The following is a 17383-nucleotide window of genomic DNA, read 5'->3' on the forward strand; positions in this document are numbered from 1 at the left end:
TGGAAGAATTATCCCAGCCTACCTTCTCTGAGCCCTGTTGTGCCAGCACAGCACCCCACGAGGCTCAGATCTGTCTGACCTCCGAGCCAGTTGGCATCTTCCTCTTGACAGAAGCCAGATCTTCACTGGGGCTAGACTATTTATTGACAGTGTTTTCCCAGGCTGGCCCATGAGTATCTCATTCCCAAGGTCCCCTGAAGTGCTGGCTCACCTCTGGTTCCCCGGAGCATTTGCTTCCTTCTCTCTCCTCCCTCCCCTGCATCCTCCTCACTTCCTTCCCTTACAGCTGCTTGCACCGTTGGGGTTTTTTTTTTTCTTTTTGCGTGTGTGTGTGTGTGTGTGTGTGTGTGTGTGTGTGTGTGTATTTCTTCTTCTTCTTTTTTATCCTAATGAATTTGTTTTGCAGATTTTTGACAAAGAAATCCAGCGTTATCCAGGATTTTTTTCCATTCAATTTCCCCATCTTTGAGTGTGATATCTGGAGTTTTCAAATCCCCTGATTTGTCTAAGAAAAGTTGTTTTAGAGCTTTGCTCTGCAAGCACCAGAAGAGAACTCATAAAAAGGAAGACGACAGCAGATGCAATCACGGATGTGGCTTAGTCCTTGCAGCTGCCCCAGAGAGCTGTTCGGCGGGTACGGTCCTCAGTAATGAATCCCGAAGAGCGAATTGTGACATGGCTCATATCCTTGGGAGTATTAGATTCCCCCAAAAAGACCGTCTGTGATCCGGAGGAGTTCTTGAAGTCCTCACTGAAAAATGGGGTCGTTCTATGCAAACTCATCAACAGACTTAGGCCTGGCTCAGTAGAAAAGGTAAGGGAACTTTGCTTACCACCAGGGAGCGGCAGTCATTAACTCTGGAGATTTCCAATTGCCAGAGTACAGGGACACTGCAACTTTCATCTCTAAGACTTAGATATTCTTTCTTACTGCTTTTTTTGTGTGTGAGTGTGTGGCTGGAAAAAGTCAGAAAGTGAAATGTTATCCTTTAGGAATTGACCACCAAATATTAGTACGTGAAAAACCTGTTACACTGCTGGTACCGGGGACACGGAGAACGCCCGTGTCACAAGCTTGCTCTGTCATAGAGATGCCTGTTACACCTCCCCGGGTACCGAGGACATGTTTTGAACTTAGGGTCCGAAGAGCCTGTGGACTAACAGGACAATTTCTAACAGAGATTGATGGTGCTTACTGACAATTTGGCTAAAATCAATGTAGATTTTCTTCTCAAAGAAATAAGGAGGAGGAGGAAAGAGAGGCTATTTAGCAACCAGGAGAAATAATCCAACGTGTTACATCAGGTTTGTTAAAACAATAGAAGCCAAACGTATGTTTCGAATGCAACGTGTGTTCAAAGTGAAACTAACCTTACTCTCTTCCAAAAATTCAAAATTTTGAATGTTGGAAACCCATGATCATGAGGATGGATAATTTCTAAAGTGGGCACTTTTTATAAGTGTAACGGCAGTGCCCTATAATTATTTTCTTAAGGTCAGCCGGGACTTTGACTGGGAGTAGGTGTCTCTTGCCTCCTTGAATCAGTTTGTATTCTTCTTGAACAAAGTGATTTACTTATAACGTCTCAAACTTAAAAAACAGTGATGAAAAGGTGGGAAATTGTTGAGAAATGTGATCAAATGTAGAGAACAGCAAAGGGGGAAATATAATTTTTAATAAATTATCATGAGGAGGACGGAGGGAGGTAATAGGTTGAGAGCAGGAACCAAGATAAAAAAAAGTTGTCTGGGGCTCTCTAATTTGCTATCACCAGGCTTTGGCAGAAAGCAGGAGAAAAAATTTGTAAGTAGAGATGGCTTGGGACTAAGGGTTTGGTGACATTTGAAACAAGACCGACCGTTTAGATTTTTGCATCACTTCCTTCAGCGGTTAATTTCTCTTCCTGGAGATAGCAATGTTGCCTCTGCCTTAAAAAGCCTGCCTTATCTAGTTAAAAGCGCAGGATGAATATAGTATGCCTGGCATGGGGTGACAGTCTCCAAGTGACATTTGACTATGTTTCTCTAGTACTGTCTGGAGCCCCAAACCGAAGCCGACTGTACCAGCAACATCAACGACTTCCTGAAAGGATGTGCAGCCCTTCAAGTGGAGGTGAGCCCAGCCAGGTTGCCTTCCTTGTCGTCTTTGTCTTCGTTTCATTCTGCTAATGAAGACGGTGTTGTAGTCAAAGTACTTGCTTTATTTTCACGGTTAAACAGTGGCATCTTTTGGAATCCACGGTTAAGATCAGTGGCCCCCAGTTGTGGCTTGCTAGTTTGTCTTTTCCAGAAACCAGTTCCAGAACAAAACAAAATCAAAATTCAAAATATGATACCTTTAAAAAACAGCATCCAAGCCCTGAAGGCAGGCTTCCGGTGCCAGAGCTTGTGCGGCGTCCGTACTAAGTGGTAGCAAAAGTGGGCCACTGGCTGCTGCAGAGGGGATTCCCTCTGATTACCCCAAACTGGGAAGAGTGGGAAGATTTTTCTCACTTTTTCCTATGAACACTTTACAGCAGAGGCCTTAAAGAGCTGAGAGAAGCTGGCCCTGGGGTACACATTGTATGTTAAATTATGTTGCACTATTTTATGTTATATGGAGCCTTACAGTATGTATAGGGGGTGTTGCTGAGAAGGAGCTGAGACTTTCACCCATGTGTCGAATTATTTAATGTCTTTGAGCCTCAGTGTTTTTATCTGTAAAATGGACACAATAATAGCTACTTCAGGGGGTCGTTTGAAGGATCCAATGAGATACTGCATAATAATTTAGAGCTAAGAGCTCCAATGTCCAAGGATCTATATGGTAATGTATGGAGAACATTCAGCACAGGACCAAGGACATAAGAAATGTAGAGATGCATTAATGGTCTTATTTGTGGAGAAGTATTAGTAGTGATTTGATCCTGGACTCTGGTGTTAGACTGCGTAGGTTCAAATCTCAGTTTTCTCTCACTAGTAGCTTTGTGACCTTGAGCATGTTACTTAAGGATGCCTCTATGCCTCAGTCTCCCCACCTGTAAAATGGGAATAAGAGCAGCACTTGTCTCATAGGATTGGCATGAGATTTCAGTGAATTCATGTCCCCGGAAGAGGGCGTGGCTCACAGTAAGTCTTCTCCGAGGGTTAGCTATTTAGGAGTGGCAGTACAAGTACCTTTGCCCCAGATAAACTTTGCTTCCTTCAGAATTTTTCCAAAAGTTAGCATCAGGCCACGCTGGTTTCAGAATATTTTATTCCAGGTTTCCCTGTTGCCTAATTTTAGCTCTGTGTGTGTGTGTGTGTGTCTGTGTCTGTGTGTGTCTCTGTGTCTGTGTGTGTGTGCACAGTATGGACACATGGGTGTATGTGGCTTTTGAGGTAAGTGTAACTTGAGACCGCTCTGTACCCCTGATGGAATGATGTCTGCTATGAACAGGTCATGGTATTTTTTTATTTGTCAAATAAAAATATGGTGAGGTTGCCAATGATTTCTGCACTCTGAAGCTGCCAGAAGGTATACTGAGCTTCTTTACAGCTCTAAGAATACTAGGTGATACAGAAACACCTCCTGGGTCTGGCATTGTTGGAGAATGAGTCGTTTCACAGAAGTGGATTTTTCTGATAACTAAATGCTTACTCTCTTAAGCGCTCATGCTTAAAATATTTGTATCCACTTTGGATACAAATCTCTTGAAAAAAGTAGAACATAATTTTCATTTCTTAACTGAAGGGCACCAGGCATATTTTTATCTCTTTTGATAATCTGAACATCAGATGAATATTGTAAGGAGGGCATGTCTGGCACCCTGGTTAAGCACATACCTTCTCCAGTTTGACAGACAGACTTGGGTCAGAGTCTTGGCTTGGTCATTTACTGACTGTGTGCCTCTGGAAAAAGTTACTTGACCTCTCTCCACTCCAGTTTTCTTATCTATATAACGGAGATATTAATAATATCCACTGTATAGGATTGTTTTAAGGATCAAATGAGATAATGCATTTAAGGCACTTAATATGTCACTGCAAATAAGATCGGCCCAATAGCTGCTCGCTCTAGGTAGTGCTGTCTGCAACATTATACCTGTGATGGGTGTGTGGTGGTCATCTTGAGGTTCTCATAAGGTCACTATATAAGGAATGGGACTGACAGCTGAGCTGGGGTGCACCCAGCACTCAAGAATACTGCCCATCCAGTCTCAAGATCCCAGGTAGCTAGGAGACACACCTAAACACAAATATTTGCAAATTAAAAAATTATTTTAAAATGGAATATATGTGCTATATACAACATTGTGTAAATGTAAGGTGTACAATGTGTTACTTTGATCCAGTCAGATATTGTAATATGATTGTGATACTTAAACCACATCACGTAAGCATAGTAAAGTATTGTCTGTGTTCACTGGAGTGGGCTTTAGGTCACTAAGGCATATTTACTACTGTTGAAAATTTGTAACCTTGAACAATGTCAGTTTTTGTCCCCCCACCTCCCACCCCGTGGCAACCACCATTTGACCCTCTGTTTTTTATGACTTTGACTTTTTTAGATTCCATATATGAGATCCTGCAGTGTTTGTCTTTCTCTGTCAGACTTATCTCACTTAGCATAATGTGCTCAATGTCCATCCCTTTTGTACCAAATGGCAGAATGTCCTCTTTTCTCATGACCAAATAATAGTCCATTGTGTATGTATACCACATCTTTTTTTTTTAAATTGAAGCGTAGTTGACTTAAAATGTTGTGTTATCTTCAGGTGTACAGCAAAGTGATTTGGTTTTTTTATACATATATTCTATATATGTATGTGTGTATATATATATGTGTGTGTGTGTGTGTGTATATATATTCTTCTTTTTTGATTCTTTTCCATTATAGTTTATTATAAGATATTGAATATAGTTCCCTGTGCTGTACAGTACGACCTTGTTATTTATCTATTTTATGTAATATAGTGTGTATTGCTAATCCCGTACCCCCAATTTATACCTCTCCCTGCCCCTTCCCCTGTGGCAAGCATGTGTTTGTTTTCTATGTCTGTGAGTCTGTTTCTGTTTTGTAAATAAGTTCACTTGTAATATTTGTATCTTTTTGAATTAGAGCCTTTATCTTTTCCGGATATATGCCCAGGAGTAGGATTGCTGGATCATATGGTAACTCTATTTTTAGTTTTTTTAAGGAACCGCCATACTGTTCTCCATAGTGAATACACCAATTCACATTCCTATCAACAGTGTAGGAGTGGTCCCTTTTCTCTGCACCCTCTCCAGCATTTATTATTTGTAGACTTTTTGATGGTGGCCATTCTGACCGGTGTGAAGTGGTACCTCACTGTGGTTCTGATTTGCATTTCTCTAATTAGTGATGTTGAGCATCTATTCATGTGCCTGTTAGCCATCTTATATCACATCTTTGTTTTTATCCATTCATCCTTTGATGGGCATTTAGGTTGTTTCCATATCTTGTCACTTTAGATAGAGTATCTCTCAGGCCTGAAGTACCTAGCACAGTGCCTAGTATAGGACATGCTTTATACATTTTTGTTGATGCTAGAAAACTGATAAAGTAGAAAAAGCAAGAAGAGCAGGGCTTGATTATTGCCAAGAACACACTATTATTTTATATAAAGAAAGAGTGCCAGCTTGAAATGGTCAGTTTGGAAATGTAGAAAAATGAAGTCGGGGACACAGCAGCACCCTGACAGTTCTGAGTGTTGGCTGTGGGGCGTGGTGACCATATTAAAGAGCTGCTGCTTTCTGACCCTCTGGGTGGCCAGTTGGCCTTTCCAAGTGACCTCCATCTCTGTGTTCTCATATGACTCTAGTGTCCTAGGGTCTCTACAGGATCACACAGCTAGCAGCTGGTCAGGGAAGTCTGCTGAGACACCTGGGAGACAAAGGTGTCTCTGAAGCCCCTCCCAAACTTTCATAGTATATATTTTTTTAATATTCCCCCTTTTTCTTTTTTAAAATTTAATTTAAAATTTTTTTATTGAATGAAAGAGTCTTTAAATTCTATCGTGCTTTGCAATTCTCAAGAGTTTCACACACATGATTTCATAATAATCCCAGGATAACCCTCTTTTTCCCTCTACCCCTTTACTGTCCCCCCTCCTCCCCTCTCTCCACTGGTAACCACTAGTTTGTTCTCTATATCTATGAGTCTGTGTCTTTTTTGTTTTATTCACTAGTTCGTTGTATTTTTTAGATTCCACATATAAGTGATATCATGCAGTATTTGCCTTTCTCTGTCTGACTTATTTCACTTAGCATAGTGCCCTCCAAGTCCATCCATGTTGCTGCAAATGGAAAAATTTCATTCTTTTTATGGCTGAGTAATTTTCCATTATATTTATATATATATATCTATATCTATATCTATATCTAAAACATCTTTATCCATTCATCTATTGATGGACACTTAGGTTGCTTCCATACCTTGGCAATTGTAAATAATGCTGCTATAAACATGGGGTTGCATGAATCTTTTCAAAATAGTGTTTTTGTTTTTTTCAGATATATACCCAGGAATAGAATTACTGGGTCATATGGTAGTTCTACTTTTACTTTTTTGAGAAACCTCCATACTATTTTCCACAATGGCTGCACCAATTTACATTCCCACCAACAGTGTACAAAGATTCCCTTTTCTCCACATCTTCGCCAGCATTTGTTATTTGTGTACCTTTTGATGATAGCCATTCTGACAGGTGTGAGGTGATACCTCATTGTGGCTTCGGTTTGCATTTCCCTGATGATTAGTGATGTTGAACATCTTTTCATGTGCTTGTTGGCCATCTGCATTTCCTCTTTGGAGAAATGTCTATTCAGTTCTTCTGCCTGTTTTTTAATTGGGTTGTTTGTTTTGATATTGAGTTGTATGAGCTGTTTATATATGCTGGATATTAACTCCTTATTGGTCATATCATTTGCAAATATTTTCTCCTATTCAATAGATTGTCTTTTCATTTTGTCAATGGTTTCCTTTGCTCTGCAAAAGCTTTTAAGTTTCATGAGATCCCATTTGTTTATTTTAGCTTTTATTTCCTTTGCTTTAGGAGATAGACACCCCCCCCCACACACACACACCAGTTGCTGTGATTTATGCCAAAAGAGCGTTCTGCCTATGTTTTCCTCTAGGAGTCTTACAGTATCTGGTCTGACATTTACATCTTTAATCCATTTTGAGTTTCTTTTTGTATATGATGTTAGAAATTTTCTAATCTCATTCTTTTGCATGTAGCTGTCCAGTTTCCGCAGCACCACTTATTGAGGATACATCTTTTTTCCATTGCTTATTCTCACCTCCTTTGTCATAGATTAATTGACCATAAGTGTATGGGCTTATTTCTGGGCTCTCTATTCTGTTCCATTGCTCTATGTGTCTGTTTTTGTGCCAGTACCATACTGTTTTGATGACTGTAGCTTTGCAGCATAGCCTGAAATCAGAGAGTGTGATTCCTCCAGCTCTGTCCTTTCTCAAGATTGTTTTGACTATTCAGGGTCTTTGTGTTTCCATACAAATTTTAAAATTATTTGTTCCAGTTCTGTGAAAAATGTCATTGGTATTTTGATGATAGTATCTTTTGAAACACTAAAATTTTTAAATTTTAATGAAGTCAAATTCATCTATTTTTTCTTTTGTTGCTTGCCTAATGCAAGGTCATGAAGATTTACTCATATGTTTTCTTCTAAGGATGTTAAAGTTTTACCTGTTATATTTAGTTCTTTGATCCATTTTGAATTAATTTTTGTATATGGTGTGAGGTAGGGTCTGAATTCATTCTTTTGCTTGTGGATATCCAGTTGGCTCAACACTATTGGCTGAAAAGACAATTCTTTTCCCCACTGAACTGATTAATGTAGATCTGTAGGAAGTTTTCAAATTGAAAAGCATGCGTCTTCCAACACTGGTCTTCATTTTCAAAATCATTTTTTCTATTCTGGATCCCTTGTGTGCCCATATGAATTTTAAGATCAGCCTGTCCATTTCTGAAAAAAAGTCAGTTGGAATTTGGATAGGGATTGTGTTCAGTCTGTATATTGCTTTGGGGAATCTCATCATCTGAACAATATTAAGTCTTTGGAACCATAAACACAGGGTGTCTTTCCATTGATTTGGGGTCTTTAAAATTTCATTCAGCAATGTTTTGTCATTTTCTGTGTACATGCCTTTTACCTCCTTGGTTCATTTTATTCCAAAGTACTTTATTCCTTTTGATACTATTGCAAATGGAATTGTTTTCTTTAATTTCATATTTGGATTGTTCATTGCAAGCATATAGAAATACGACAGATTTCTATATCTTGATCTCGTATCTTGATCTCGTGTCCTTCAGCTTTGTTTAATTTGTTCATTAATTCCAATAGTTTTTGGACTCTTTGTGGCTTTCTTGTATAAGGTCATGTCATCTGTGCAGAGAGATACTTTTACTTCTTCCTTTCCAATCTGGATGCTTTTTATTTCACTTTCTTGACTAATTTGCCTGGCTAGAGCCTTCAGTACAGTGTTGAATAGAAGTGATAAAGGTGGACACCGTAGTCTTATTTTTGATCTTAAGGGGAAGCCTTCGATCTTTCACCATTAAGTATCATGTTAATTGTGGGTTTTAATAGATGCTCTTTGTCAGGTTGAAGGAGTTCCCTTCTCTTCCTAGCTTTTGAGTGTTTTTGAAAGGGTACCAGATTTTGTCAAATGCTTTTTCTGCATCTGTTAAGATGACCATTGATTTTGTCCTTTATTATACTGATATATTGTATTACATTGATTAATTTTCATATGTTAAATCAATCTTACATTCCTGGGGTAAATACCAGTGGGTCATGTTGTATATGCAGAGATTTGGACACATCTGTGATTATTCTTGAAGTATCTTTCTTCATAGAAATGGAGTTACTGTGTCAAAATTTGATACTTTTGAATTCCCCTCCAAAAAATGCTCTATGACATTATATTCCCACCAGTAATGTAGAAAGTGCCTTCTTCCTCATGTCCCTGGTGGCCCTGGATATTATCTATCTTTAATGTTTGCTAAAATGTTGGGTGAAAATGGTATTTCATTTATTGCTATAATTTGAACTTCATGATTCCTAGTGAGTTGGGCATCTCTCATCCCTTTATAGTTCATTTTGTATTTCCTTTTCTGTGAACCAGATACATCTTTCTTACTTATTTACAGAATGGAGAGGGCAGGGAAGACACTCAGGCCTCAAGAGAAAATTTTCCAGAATGTATGGGAAAATCCTCATGTCTAGGTGGAGTGTCACTGACGTGACCAGCTAGTCCCTTGACAACACTGTTCTCATAATGGTAGTTTTGTTTTTGTTCTGCCTTTGAACTTGGTGCGAGTCAGGGATACAGTTCTTGTGATCCGTTGAGAGTGGCCTGGGCGGTACCTCTCTGACAGTGTTGTCCTGGCTCCAGCCCCATGAATGACGGGTCTGTCCCAGCTCTAGTCTTGTGGCTTTCCTTTCAGCCAGGCTTTTCCCCGCCTCTTCGCCTCATCCGCAGCAGGTACTGCTGCTTCATCATGTGCCACTCTTACTAGCAACCTATTGCCAGGCATACCCTGCCAGCTCCTATTCTGCTCCTGGGCCAAACCTACTTTGTAAAAAGATGTTTTGTTTGTGGCTGATTTTACTGAATGTGGATGAGGCTCAGTTAGTACTTCTTTTTCTCTTTCTCTTTCTCACCTCTTCCTCCTCTTCCTGCTCCTTTTTCTTCCCCTGCTCCTCCTCCTTCTCTCTTTCTTTCTCTCTCACCAACTGGTATCAGTACGACTTTTTCGTTGCCCCCACCCGCTCACAGCCTCCTGTCTCCCTGAGTCACTCCATCTGCCTTGTCACTGGAACAGCATGGGTGCCCTCCGCAAAGTGGGGCCTGTGGGATGGACGATTTGCCATTTCCCAGGGGCTGCTCTGCAAGGAAGTAGTTCTAGAAGGAAAGCAGCTCTACTAATGATCGGGAGTCAAGGCTAAATCTCCCAGCTCGAGGAGAGCAAAACGTCCCTGGAGCAGTGAGGCATAAGGCCAGGCAACCAAGCAGTAGCTGCCATGGGTATCGGGAGACCTTCCTTCAGACCCTGAACCTGCCACTTTCTCCCAGAGAAGTCAGAGTCCTCTTCCCTAGGCCTCGGTTGACTCATTCGTAAAATGAAGAGACTGGAGTAAGGATTGGTAATGCCTCACTGTTGGACACTGTTTTTAACTGGCCCGTTTCCATCAGTTTCCGCTGGGGAAAGCTTTGTATATTTAGCTGCTCAATTTGAGCTAGTGGGAAGACTAAAGAGGATTTGGTAAGTTTTTGGTCCTTTCTTTTTTTTTTTTTTTCTTTTCGTGTTGAGCCAGTCTGACACTCCTACTGGAATTTCCTTGAGTTCCTTTAAATGACACCCATGACTCTGGCTATCCTGATCTACCGACTGCATTGTCTTTCTGTAAAAAATGGACTTCAAGTAAGGTAGTAAATATTTCCCATCAGTCACAAAGCTTTTCATTCACCCTCAAAGAGACTATTTGATGTGGGGCCTGCTGTCAGAGAGTCCGGGAAGGGCATCCAGGATAGTTCGGGGAAGGGAGGGATGTGTAGGGCCCCTGGAGAGTGCTTTCTTGCTGGGGTGTCTCAGCCCCTCAGCAGAGAGCCTGGGAGGTCCGAGCTGCGTCCGGGGCAGGAGGAGGAAGAGGGCCACTGGGCGAGGCTGCTCGGCGAGGCCGGGATTCGGCCCGAGGCTCTGGCGGTGGCCCGCCGCAGGCTAGGCGGCGGCAGCCCTGGGCTCGGAGCCGAGCCGGGTGGCAGCAGCATGCGCAGTGTGGCCGCCGCCGCTGCTCCGCGGCTTCTGCTGCTGCCACGGCTACCCGGGCGGCGGCGGCAGCGGCGGCTGCTGCTGCTGCTGCTGCTGCTGCTCTGCCCTGCGCCGCTGTCACTTCCAGTTCCTACTTCGGCAATCCAGGTCCGGGTCACTGCTTCCCCGCCGCCGGCCCGTCCGTCCAGGCCGCTCTCCCTCTCCGGGCTCTGGCTCCGGGCTGGAGGGGGCCCGCGCGGTACTGAGCGGGGTCCGGAGCGGCCGCCAAGGCAGCTTCGCCGGGCAGCCGCTGCCCGCCCCGCCGCCGCCCCGCGCGCCCTCGGCCGGCTCGCCGCCAGCGCACCCAGCGGGGCGCGTCTCTCGCACCCCGCTTTCGGCCCCGCGATCCTCCGCCCGCTGGGTGGCCCGGCCGCTCTGGAAACAAGAACTTGAGGGCAAGAATCTGGCTTTCCTTTAGGTTAAAAAGAAAAGGCATTAAAAAAAAAAAAATCCCTGGACTGGAGAGGTTGCGGGCGCTGCACGGAGTTTGGAGACGGGCGCCCCCTCCTCGCCCGCGTCCAGGAGCAAAGTTGCAGCCGCCCCTCCCCGCCCGTGCGAGCTCTGCTCTCCAGTTTCGCCCTGGTGGCGGCCGCGCTCGGGGCAGGGTCCCGGCTCCGGCGGGGTTGAACGGCTCCCGCAGCCTTGGCCAGGGCTCGGCCGCCCGCTCCCCGGCCCCGTGACTCGGGAGGGCGAGCGGCTTCCAGGAGGAGGCGGCGGCGGCGCGGCAGGAGCGAGCGAGCAGCCAGAGGACCAGCGGGCAGCGGCCGAGCCAGGTGATCTGCCCGGGGGCGAGAGGTCAGGGGAAGGGGAGCGCGTGAGGGCCTCGGGTGGGGCCGAAGGTTCCCCGCGGGAGAGGAACCGCCCTTCTTCCCCGGGCCGTGGCTTCCAGCCCCAGCCGCGGGGTCCGTTCTCCGCCAGGGCCTCGCTGTGCTCTGAGATCCCGGGTGCAGGGAGCGGGGGCGGGGGCCGAGGGCGCAGAGCGGGGACGCGCCAAACTTAGGGGCGAGTTGTCCGGCTCTGGCCGCGAGGTTTGCATCAGACCGGATTCCTTCTTTCCCTAGGAACCAGGACGGGAGTCAACAGTACTATTTTTTGATACTGATTTGATCCCCCCACCCCAGTCTCCAGCATCGGTACATTTGGGAATATTTTCGGCTTTGAGTACACAGGTCTGTCGCAGGAATGGTTTGTGGATGGCGAAAGTCCTGTATCTACAAGGCGTTCCAACGTACCCGTGGTTAATTTCGAGTTTTCATTTTCGAGTTATTTAGGAACCCAACAGGTATTTGAGCGATTTCATGTCTCAGCTCTAGAGTGGAGAGCCCTTAAGTTTATCTCTGTCTCTTCGAAAATCTTATTATCTTTATTACTGGTTTGTTATTGTTTCTGGATATAGGGGTGACTCACATGATTTTTTTTCTTAATGTAAAAATAGAGTAAGGGAATGTATTTTTCTATGTAACTATGTATTTTTTTTTGTCAAGAAAAGCTTCACATAAACCAAAAACCATTACAGAATGTGATACAATGCTTAAAGCAAGATTCCAGGGTCCAACTGCTTTTCTAACTTATATTTTCCTGGGAACCCCACAATTTGTCCTTGAACTTCCTATCTTAATTTTGACATTGACCGTGGTAAGAGGAGCTCCGATGACATCATTTGCTCCAGCCACAGTCCTGGTGTTCCGTGACTGAGAGGGCCTGTCTCTAATACGTAAGGCCTGGGCCTGCCCTTGTACTTCAGCTGAGACATTTCCAAGGATTTCTCTTAAGCAAAGTATTATGCTACATGCCAGGCAGTGCTGCAGTCTCTTCTTACATAAGCGAGCTTCAGGCTGGTGTAGTCCCTGGGTGCACTTGGAGCAGTTAATATCAGAGTTCTCAGTCTTGGGGAGGGAGGGTGGTGGTTGGTGATTGGAGTTTGGAACAAAGTACATTTCCAGCCTAGAATTCTCATCTTGCGTTTCTTCACTGCTTCATTTTTGGGGAAAGCTTTCTATTTATCTTGTCTGAAACTCACTGTGCCCTTGTAAAGGATGGAGGAGAGATGGCACTACTTTCATTTGCCAGAGAAACAGAAAAGTTGAGTTAACCAAATTCATACAGCCGATCAGGGGTTTCATCAGAACACTCACCTGAATCTCCTGCCCTCAGCCCAGGATTCTGTTTTGTTTGTTTTTATGAAAACATGACATTTGATACAAAAGTGTCTCATTTCGCACATTTTGTGGATGGTATGTCTTCCAAACTACTGTTTTTTTTCTTTCCTTTTTGCCAGCTCACATCCTAGCTTTGTCTTTGCTCGCACAGGGCTGGCACTGTTCTTAGGGGTGAGGACAGGAGCAAAACTTTCCAAAGGAGGGTCTGTGGTTTGGATTTACTTACTGTCTGCCTCCTCTTCGTTCATCTTCAGAGGTAGCAGGTGCTGAACAGAGTGAGCAATTAGGGCCCAGAAATGTCCGATATTCATTTGACCTCACTAGCCCAGGTATAATATTACTTTGGTCTTTACAAAGAAACTCATTCAGGAGGAGAAATTGGAGACTGCGAGTTTTGTTCGTTGACAGCAATCTGCTCATCACTGGGGTGAGACTTAGGAACTTAGACGCAAAGGAGGAAAAGGAATCAAGTACCTTCCATTTCTGAAGCACCCTACTATGTTCTAGGGACTGTACTAGGTCCTTTATGGGTATTATTTGATTTAATCCTCACAACGATCTTGGGAGGGAGGTGATACTGTGCCCATTATACAGTGGTGGAAACTGAGGTTTGGGGGTGATCCAGACAAACGCCACACAATGCCAATGCAAAACAGAGCCAGAATGTAACCCCTGATGTACCTTACTTCAGACCTTGTTCCCCTTGCCACGTGCCAGGCTGTCGCCCCAAGGAGCTATTGCTAAATACAAGAACACTTAGCCTTGGTTTTCACACAGGCCTGGGGCTGTTTTTAAAAAATATAGATGAGGGGGTCTCCCTGCACTGAGCTTTTGGGTTAATCGGTCTGCAGTGAAACCCAAGCTTTGGGATTTCTTCTTCCTTTTTTTAATGTTTAAATAAACTTTATATTGACGTGTAGCATGCATTCAGAAAACTGCACAGATCCTAAGGATAGAGTTTGATGAAACCTTACAAATCGAACACATGCGTATCATCAGCCCACCGATTCAGAATCACACGGTTATCAGCATTCAAAAGCCACCCCCCAACTTGTGTCCCTTCCCAGTCACTACCCCTCGCCAGTAGGCACCACTGCCCTGACTTCTAAGACAATAGATTTGTATTTTTCTGTTTGAGTACTTTATATGAGTGGAATCATACAGTACATACCCATTTGTATATGGTTTCTTTCACTCAGGGTAATGTTTGTACAAGTCACCCATGTTGCTGTGGATATTAGTCATTCCTTCTTTGTTATTGCTAGTAACATTCCATCATGTGGATGTCCCCTATTTGGTTTATCCATTCACCTGTTGATGTACATCTGGGTTGTCTCCAGTTTGGGGTTGCTGAGTACAATGCTACTATGAATATCCTTGTGCATGTCTTCTGGGGCACATTTCGGCTGGGTTTATACATAGAAATGAGACTGGTGGGCCACAGGGTATGTATATGTTTGGCTTGAGTGCCCAGCGTTTTACAGACTGCCCCAAACTTTTCCAAAGTGGCCGAGTCTTCTTATTATTTGGTGATTCTAATGTTACCAACCTCCCCCTAAGCCTCGGATCTTCTAGAAAATCTTCTCTGCTGGATTGGGCAGCTAGCATCCATTTTCCCATAATCCCTTGTGCCAAGCTACCTTTCTGCTGCCTGCCCCCTCTCCCCATGATCATCTGTAGACTCCTGTATCTCTCTACTAGTCTTGGAGCTTCTCAAAGACAGGAACCAGAACTTGACCATCCTTATAATGCCAGCACTCAGGACAGAACGTGGCACAGAGCAGGTGCTCAGGAAATGTTTATTAAGTGAATGATTGATGGAATGACTGAATGGTCGGAGAAGGTCTGGGCTGCAGAAGGGATGCCCCATCTGTATACTTAGACTTGTGCACGTTATTCCTAGGAGGCTGCCTCCGGCCCTCACTCACAGCCTAATTACTTTTATTTATCCAAGCCTGTTGGAATTATGGGTAATCTGCTTGTGAGTCCCCAAACTGATTAGTAACAGCAAATTAGATTAGATGAGATAAGGTATGTGGAAGCACTTTGTAAACTGGAAAACAGCATCTAAATAGAAAGTAGCGATAAAGGGAGAAGAGGGTAGCTCTAGATTAGACGTGCTGACAATGGGCAGGAAGAGTATATATCTGTGTGTAACATGCAAGCAATGAAATCAACAGGGGACAAAAACTATAAAAAGCAGACTGCCAAACACATAACCATCTGGGCCCTTTTGGTGTGGGGTCAACCCCACACATGCTGTGTGGTCTACTGGCTAGAATTTGTGACTCTCTGCCTAGGTCTGGGTCTGATTTCTGCTCAGGGAAACTTTGTTCTTGAGAAGTAGTAGAGTAGGGTAGTGCAGTGGCCAGGAGCTTGAACTTTGGACTTGAACTGACCGGAGGTAGCCACTTATTAGGTATATGCTAATTTCCTTGGTGGTGGTGGTAGGTGATATTCGGTATATGCTACTATGTTGTTACTGGGTATATGCTAATTAGATATATGCTACCTTTTAGCATTAAATGAGAGAAGGCGAATAAAGCACTTAGCCCCAGTGCCTGGCACTGAGTAAACTCTCAGTAAAAGCTAGTTCCTAATTGGAATTTTAATATATCTCAGTAGGCTGATGTTCACAAGCGATAACAGTGCATTATCAAAAAAGGGACACCTCTTTTGTTAGCAGCTATGTTAAGCAAACTCCATTTAAGAAGTGAGTCATGCTTTATAGAAAGATTTCCTTTAGAAATCTGAACATTAGAAAAAAAAAAACCGTGGGTATAGGAGAGGGTAAACTGTGGGCTCTGTGGGATGATGTCTTCTCCAGGGGTTCTGAAGCTTTACACTAGTTACATTGAGAATTTAGACGGGGATGAAGCTTTAAATAAGAAAAAAAAAATCCAGCCATCTTGTTTCTCAGTTTTGTGCTTTATTTGGCAGACTGCTTGTTGTTGGAAAAACATTTTTACAAAATAAAGTCGAAGGTTAAAATTGGCACATATTTTCTAATACTTAACATCTCTCTTCCGAAGACAAAACAAAGTTGAACGTTGCTGGGAATCTTAGATGAAGAATGATGGCAGCCTTGACCTCTGCTCTCATGTTGAACGGCAGAAATTAATCCTGTCCACATTGTTAGCATCTTTCACTCACTAATTGAAGGTTTTTTTTTTCCTTCTTCTGGACTTGAAATTCTGAGTGCCTTGTATCATAGAAAGTATTTGAATTTACAGAGTGTTGAAATATGTTTAAAATTACTTGTATGTTGTATTTCCGTTGTTTACATATATTATTGGGAAGACTGCATTAAGACAGTTTACATTTGTATGATATTATAGCCCAATGATATCCATGGATCAGAAACCAGAATCTTTAATTTCTGACAACAGATGTGTAATCTTAAGAGTTTTATGAACTGGTTATGAAAGTCCATGTTAAGTTTCCAGCTGATTGTCTTACTGCTGTTCTCAGTGCTTTGCGTGGCCAATTTTTAATAACTGCTGAAAAGAATTTGTACACGGTTTCCTTTGTGACAACTCAGGACTGGAAATATGTTTGGGGATCCAGTTCTAAAGAGGAACTGGAGAAGACAAAGAAACCAAATTCTTCAGAGACTATGAATTATTCAGTTGTTAACCACAGTAACTTCTTTAGCTACCATTTTGTGAGCTAATAATAGAAACAGTTTGGATGGATTCCTCTTGGAATTGAAAAATCAGGAAAGCTCTTCACCCTTTTCTAGTCTATATCTAAACTAGCAGAGTGTGTAAAAGGGGTCTTTTCCATTTCTCATGTTTACCTGGATGCAACAGTTTCACTTGTGTATCTTTGAAAACACACGTATTCATTTTCTAATTACCATTGCTTGAAATTTAAAAATCCACCCCAGAGCAAGATGATTCTTGTTTTAGTTAAACAATTCAACAAATGGTTTTTTATTTTTGGTGATGACTGACAAAAACTTGCCCCCTTGCCCCCAGGAAATAAGTAATAAACCTGTTGAATTGGGCATAGTTGAGGGGGGAAAATAAAAATCAATTGCCTCTATACAAAAAATAAAACCCCGCATAGTATGTAATAATTAAAAAGGAAACATGTAGTTTCTGAATTGGGTTGAATGTGTACTGATAATACCAAAAGGAAGGCATTTTGTTAGAAATTTTGGTCAGTTGAATCTCCCGATGTGAGATGTCAAAGTTATCTTATTTTAAATCTAACTTACTCTAATTTGGTTTTAATGTTGATTCTAATCCAGGCTGTTTCTGAAGGCAACAGAGCACAATATAGCCCCTTATTAAAACCACACAGTCTTGGCCAGCTCTCCCCTACGCCAGCCCCATTCTAATTTGGTCCTATGTTATCACTGAGGTGGTCCCCACGGACCCGTCTTGAGCGGTGAAGACG

General features: G+C 42.9%; 1 protein-coding gene across 4 annotated transcripts in view; it reads left to right on the forward strand.

Moving 5' to 3' along the window:
• Positions 1-434: 434 nt before the first annotated feature.
• The window catches only part of ARHGEF6 (Rac/Cdc42 guanine nucleotide exchange factor 6), a 95653-nt gene continuing 78704 nt past the window's right edge, over positions 435-17383 (forward strand). For 2 of the 4 annotated variants that reach the window (XM_064483394.1, XM_064483396.1), the window contains exons 1-2: positions 619-814; positions 2030-2113. In XM_064483394.1, the coding sequence (XP_064339464.1) occupies positions 650-814; positions 2030-2113 (249 nt within the window). In that variant the 5' untranslated portion in view covers positions 619-649. Of the gene's footprint in view, positions 815-2029; positions 2114-11155; positions 11594-17383 lie in introns of those variants that run through there. The other 2 variants (XM_031445388.2, XM_064483397.1) reach the window with 2 other exon arrangements.

This window comes from Camelus dromedarius, chromosome X (genome assembly GCF_036321535.1).
Source record: "Camelus dromedarius isolate mCamDro1 chromosome X, mCamDro1.pat, whole genome shotgun sequence".
NCBI classification, from domain to species: Eukaryota; Metazoa; Chordata; class Mammalia; order Artiodactyla; family Camelidae; genus Camelus; species Camelus dromedarius.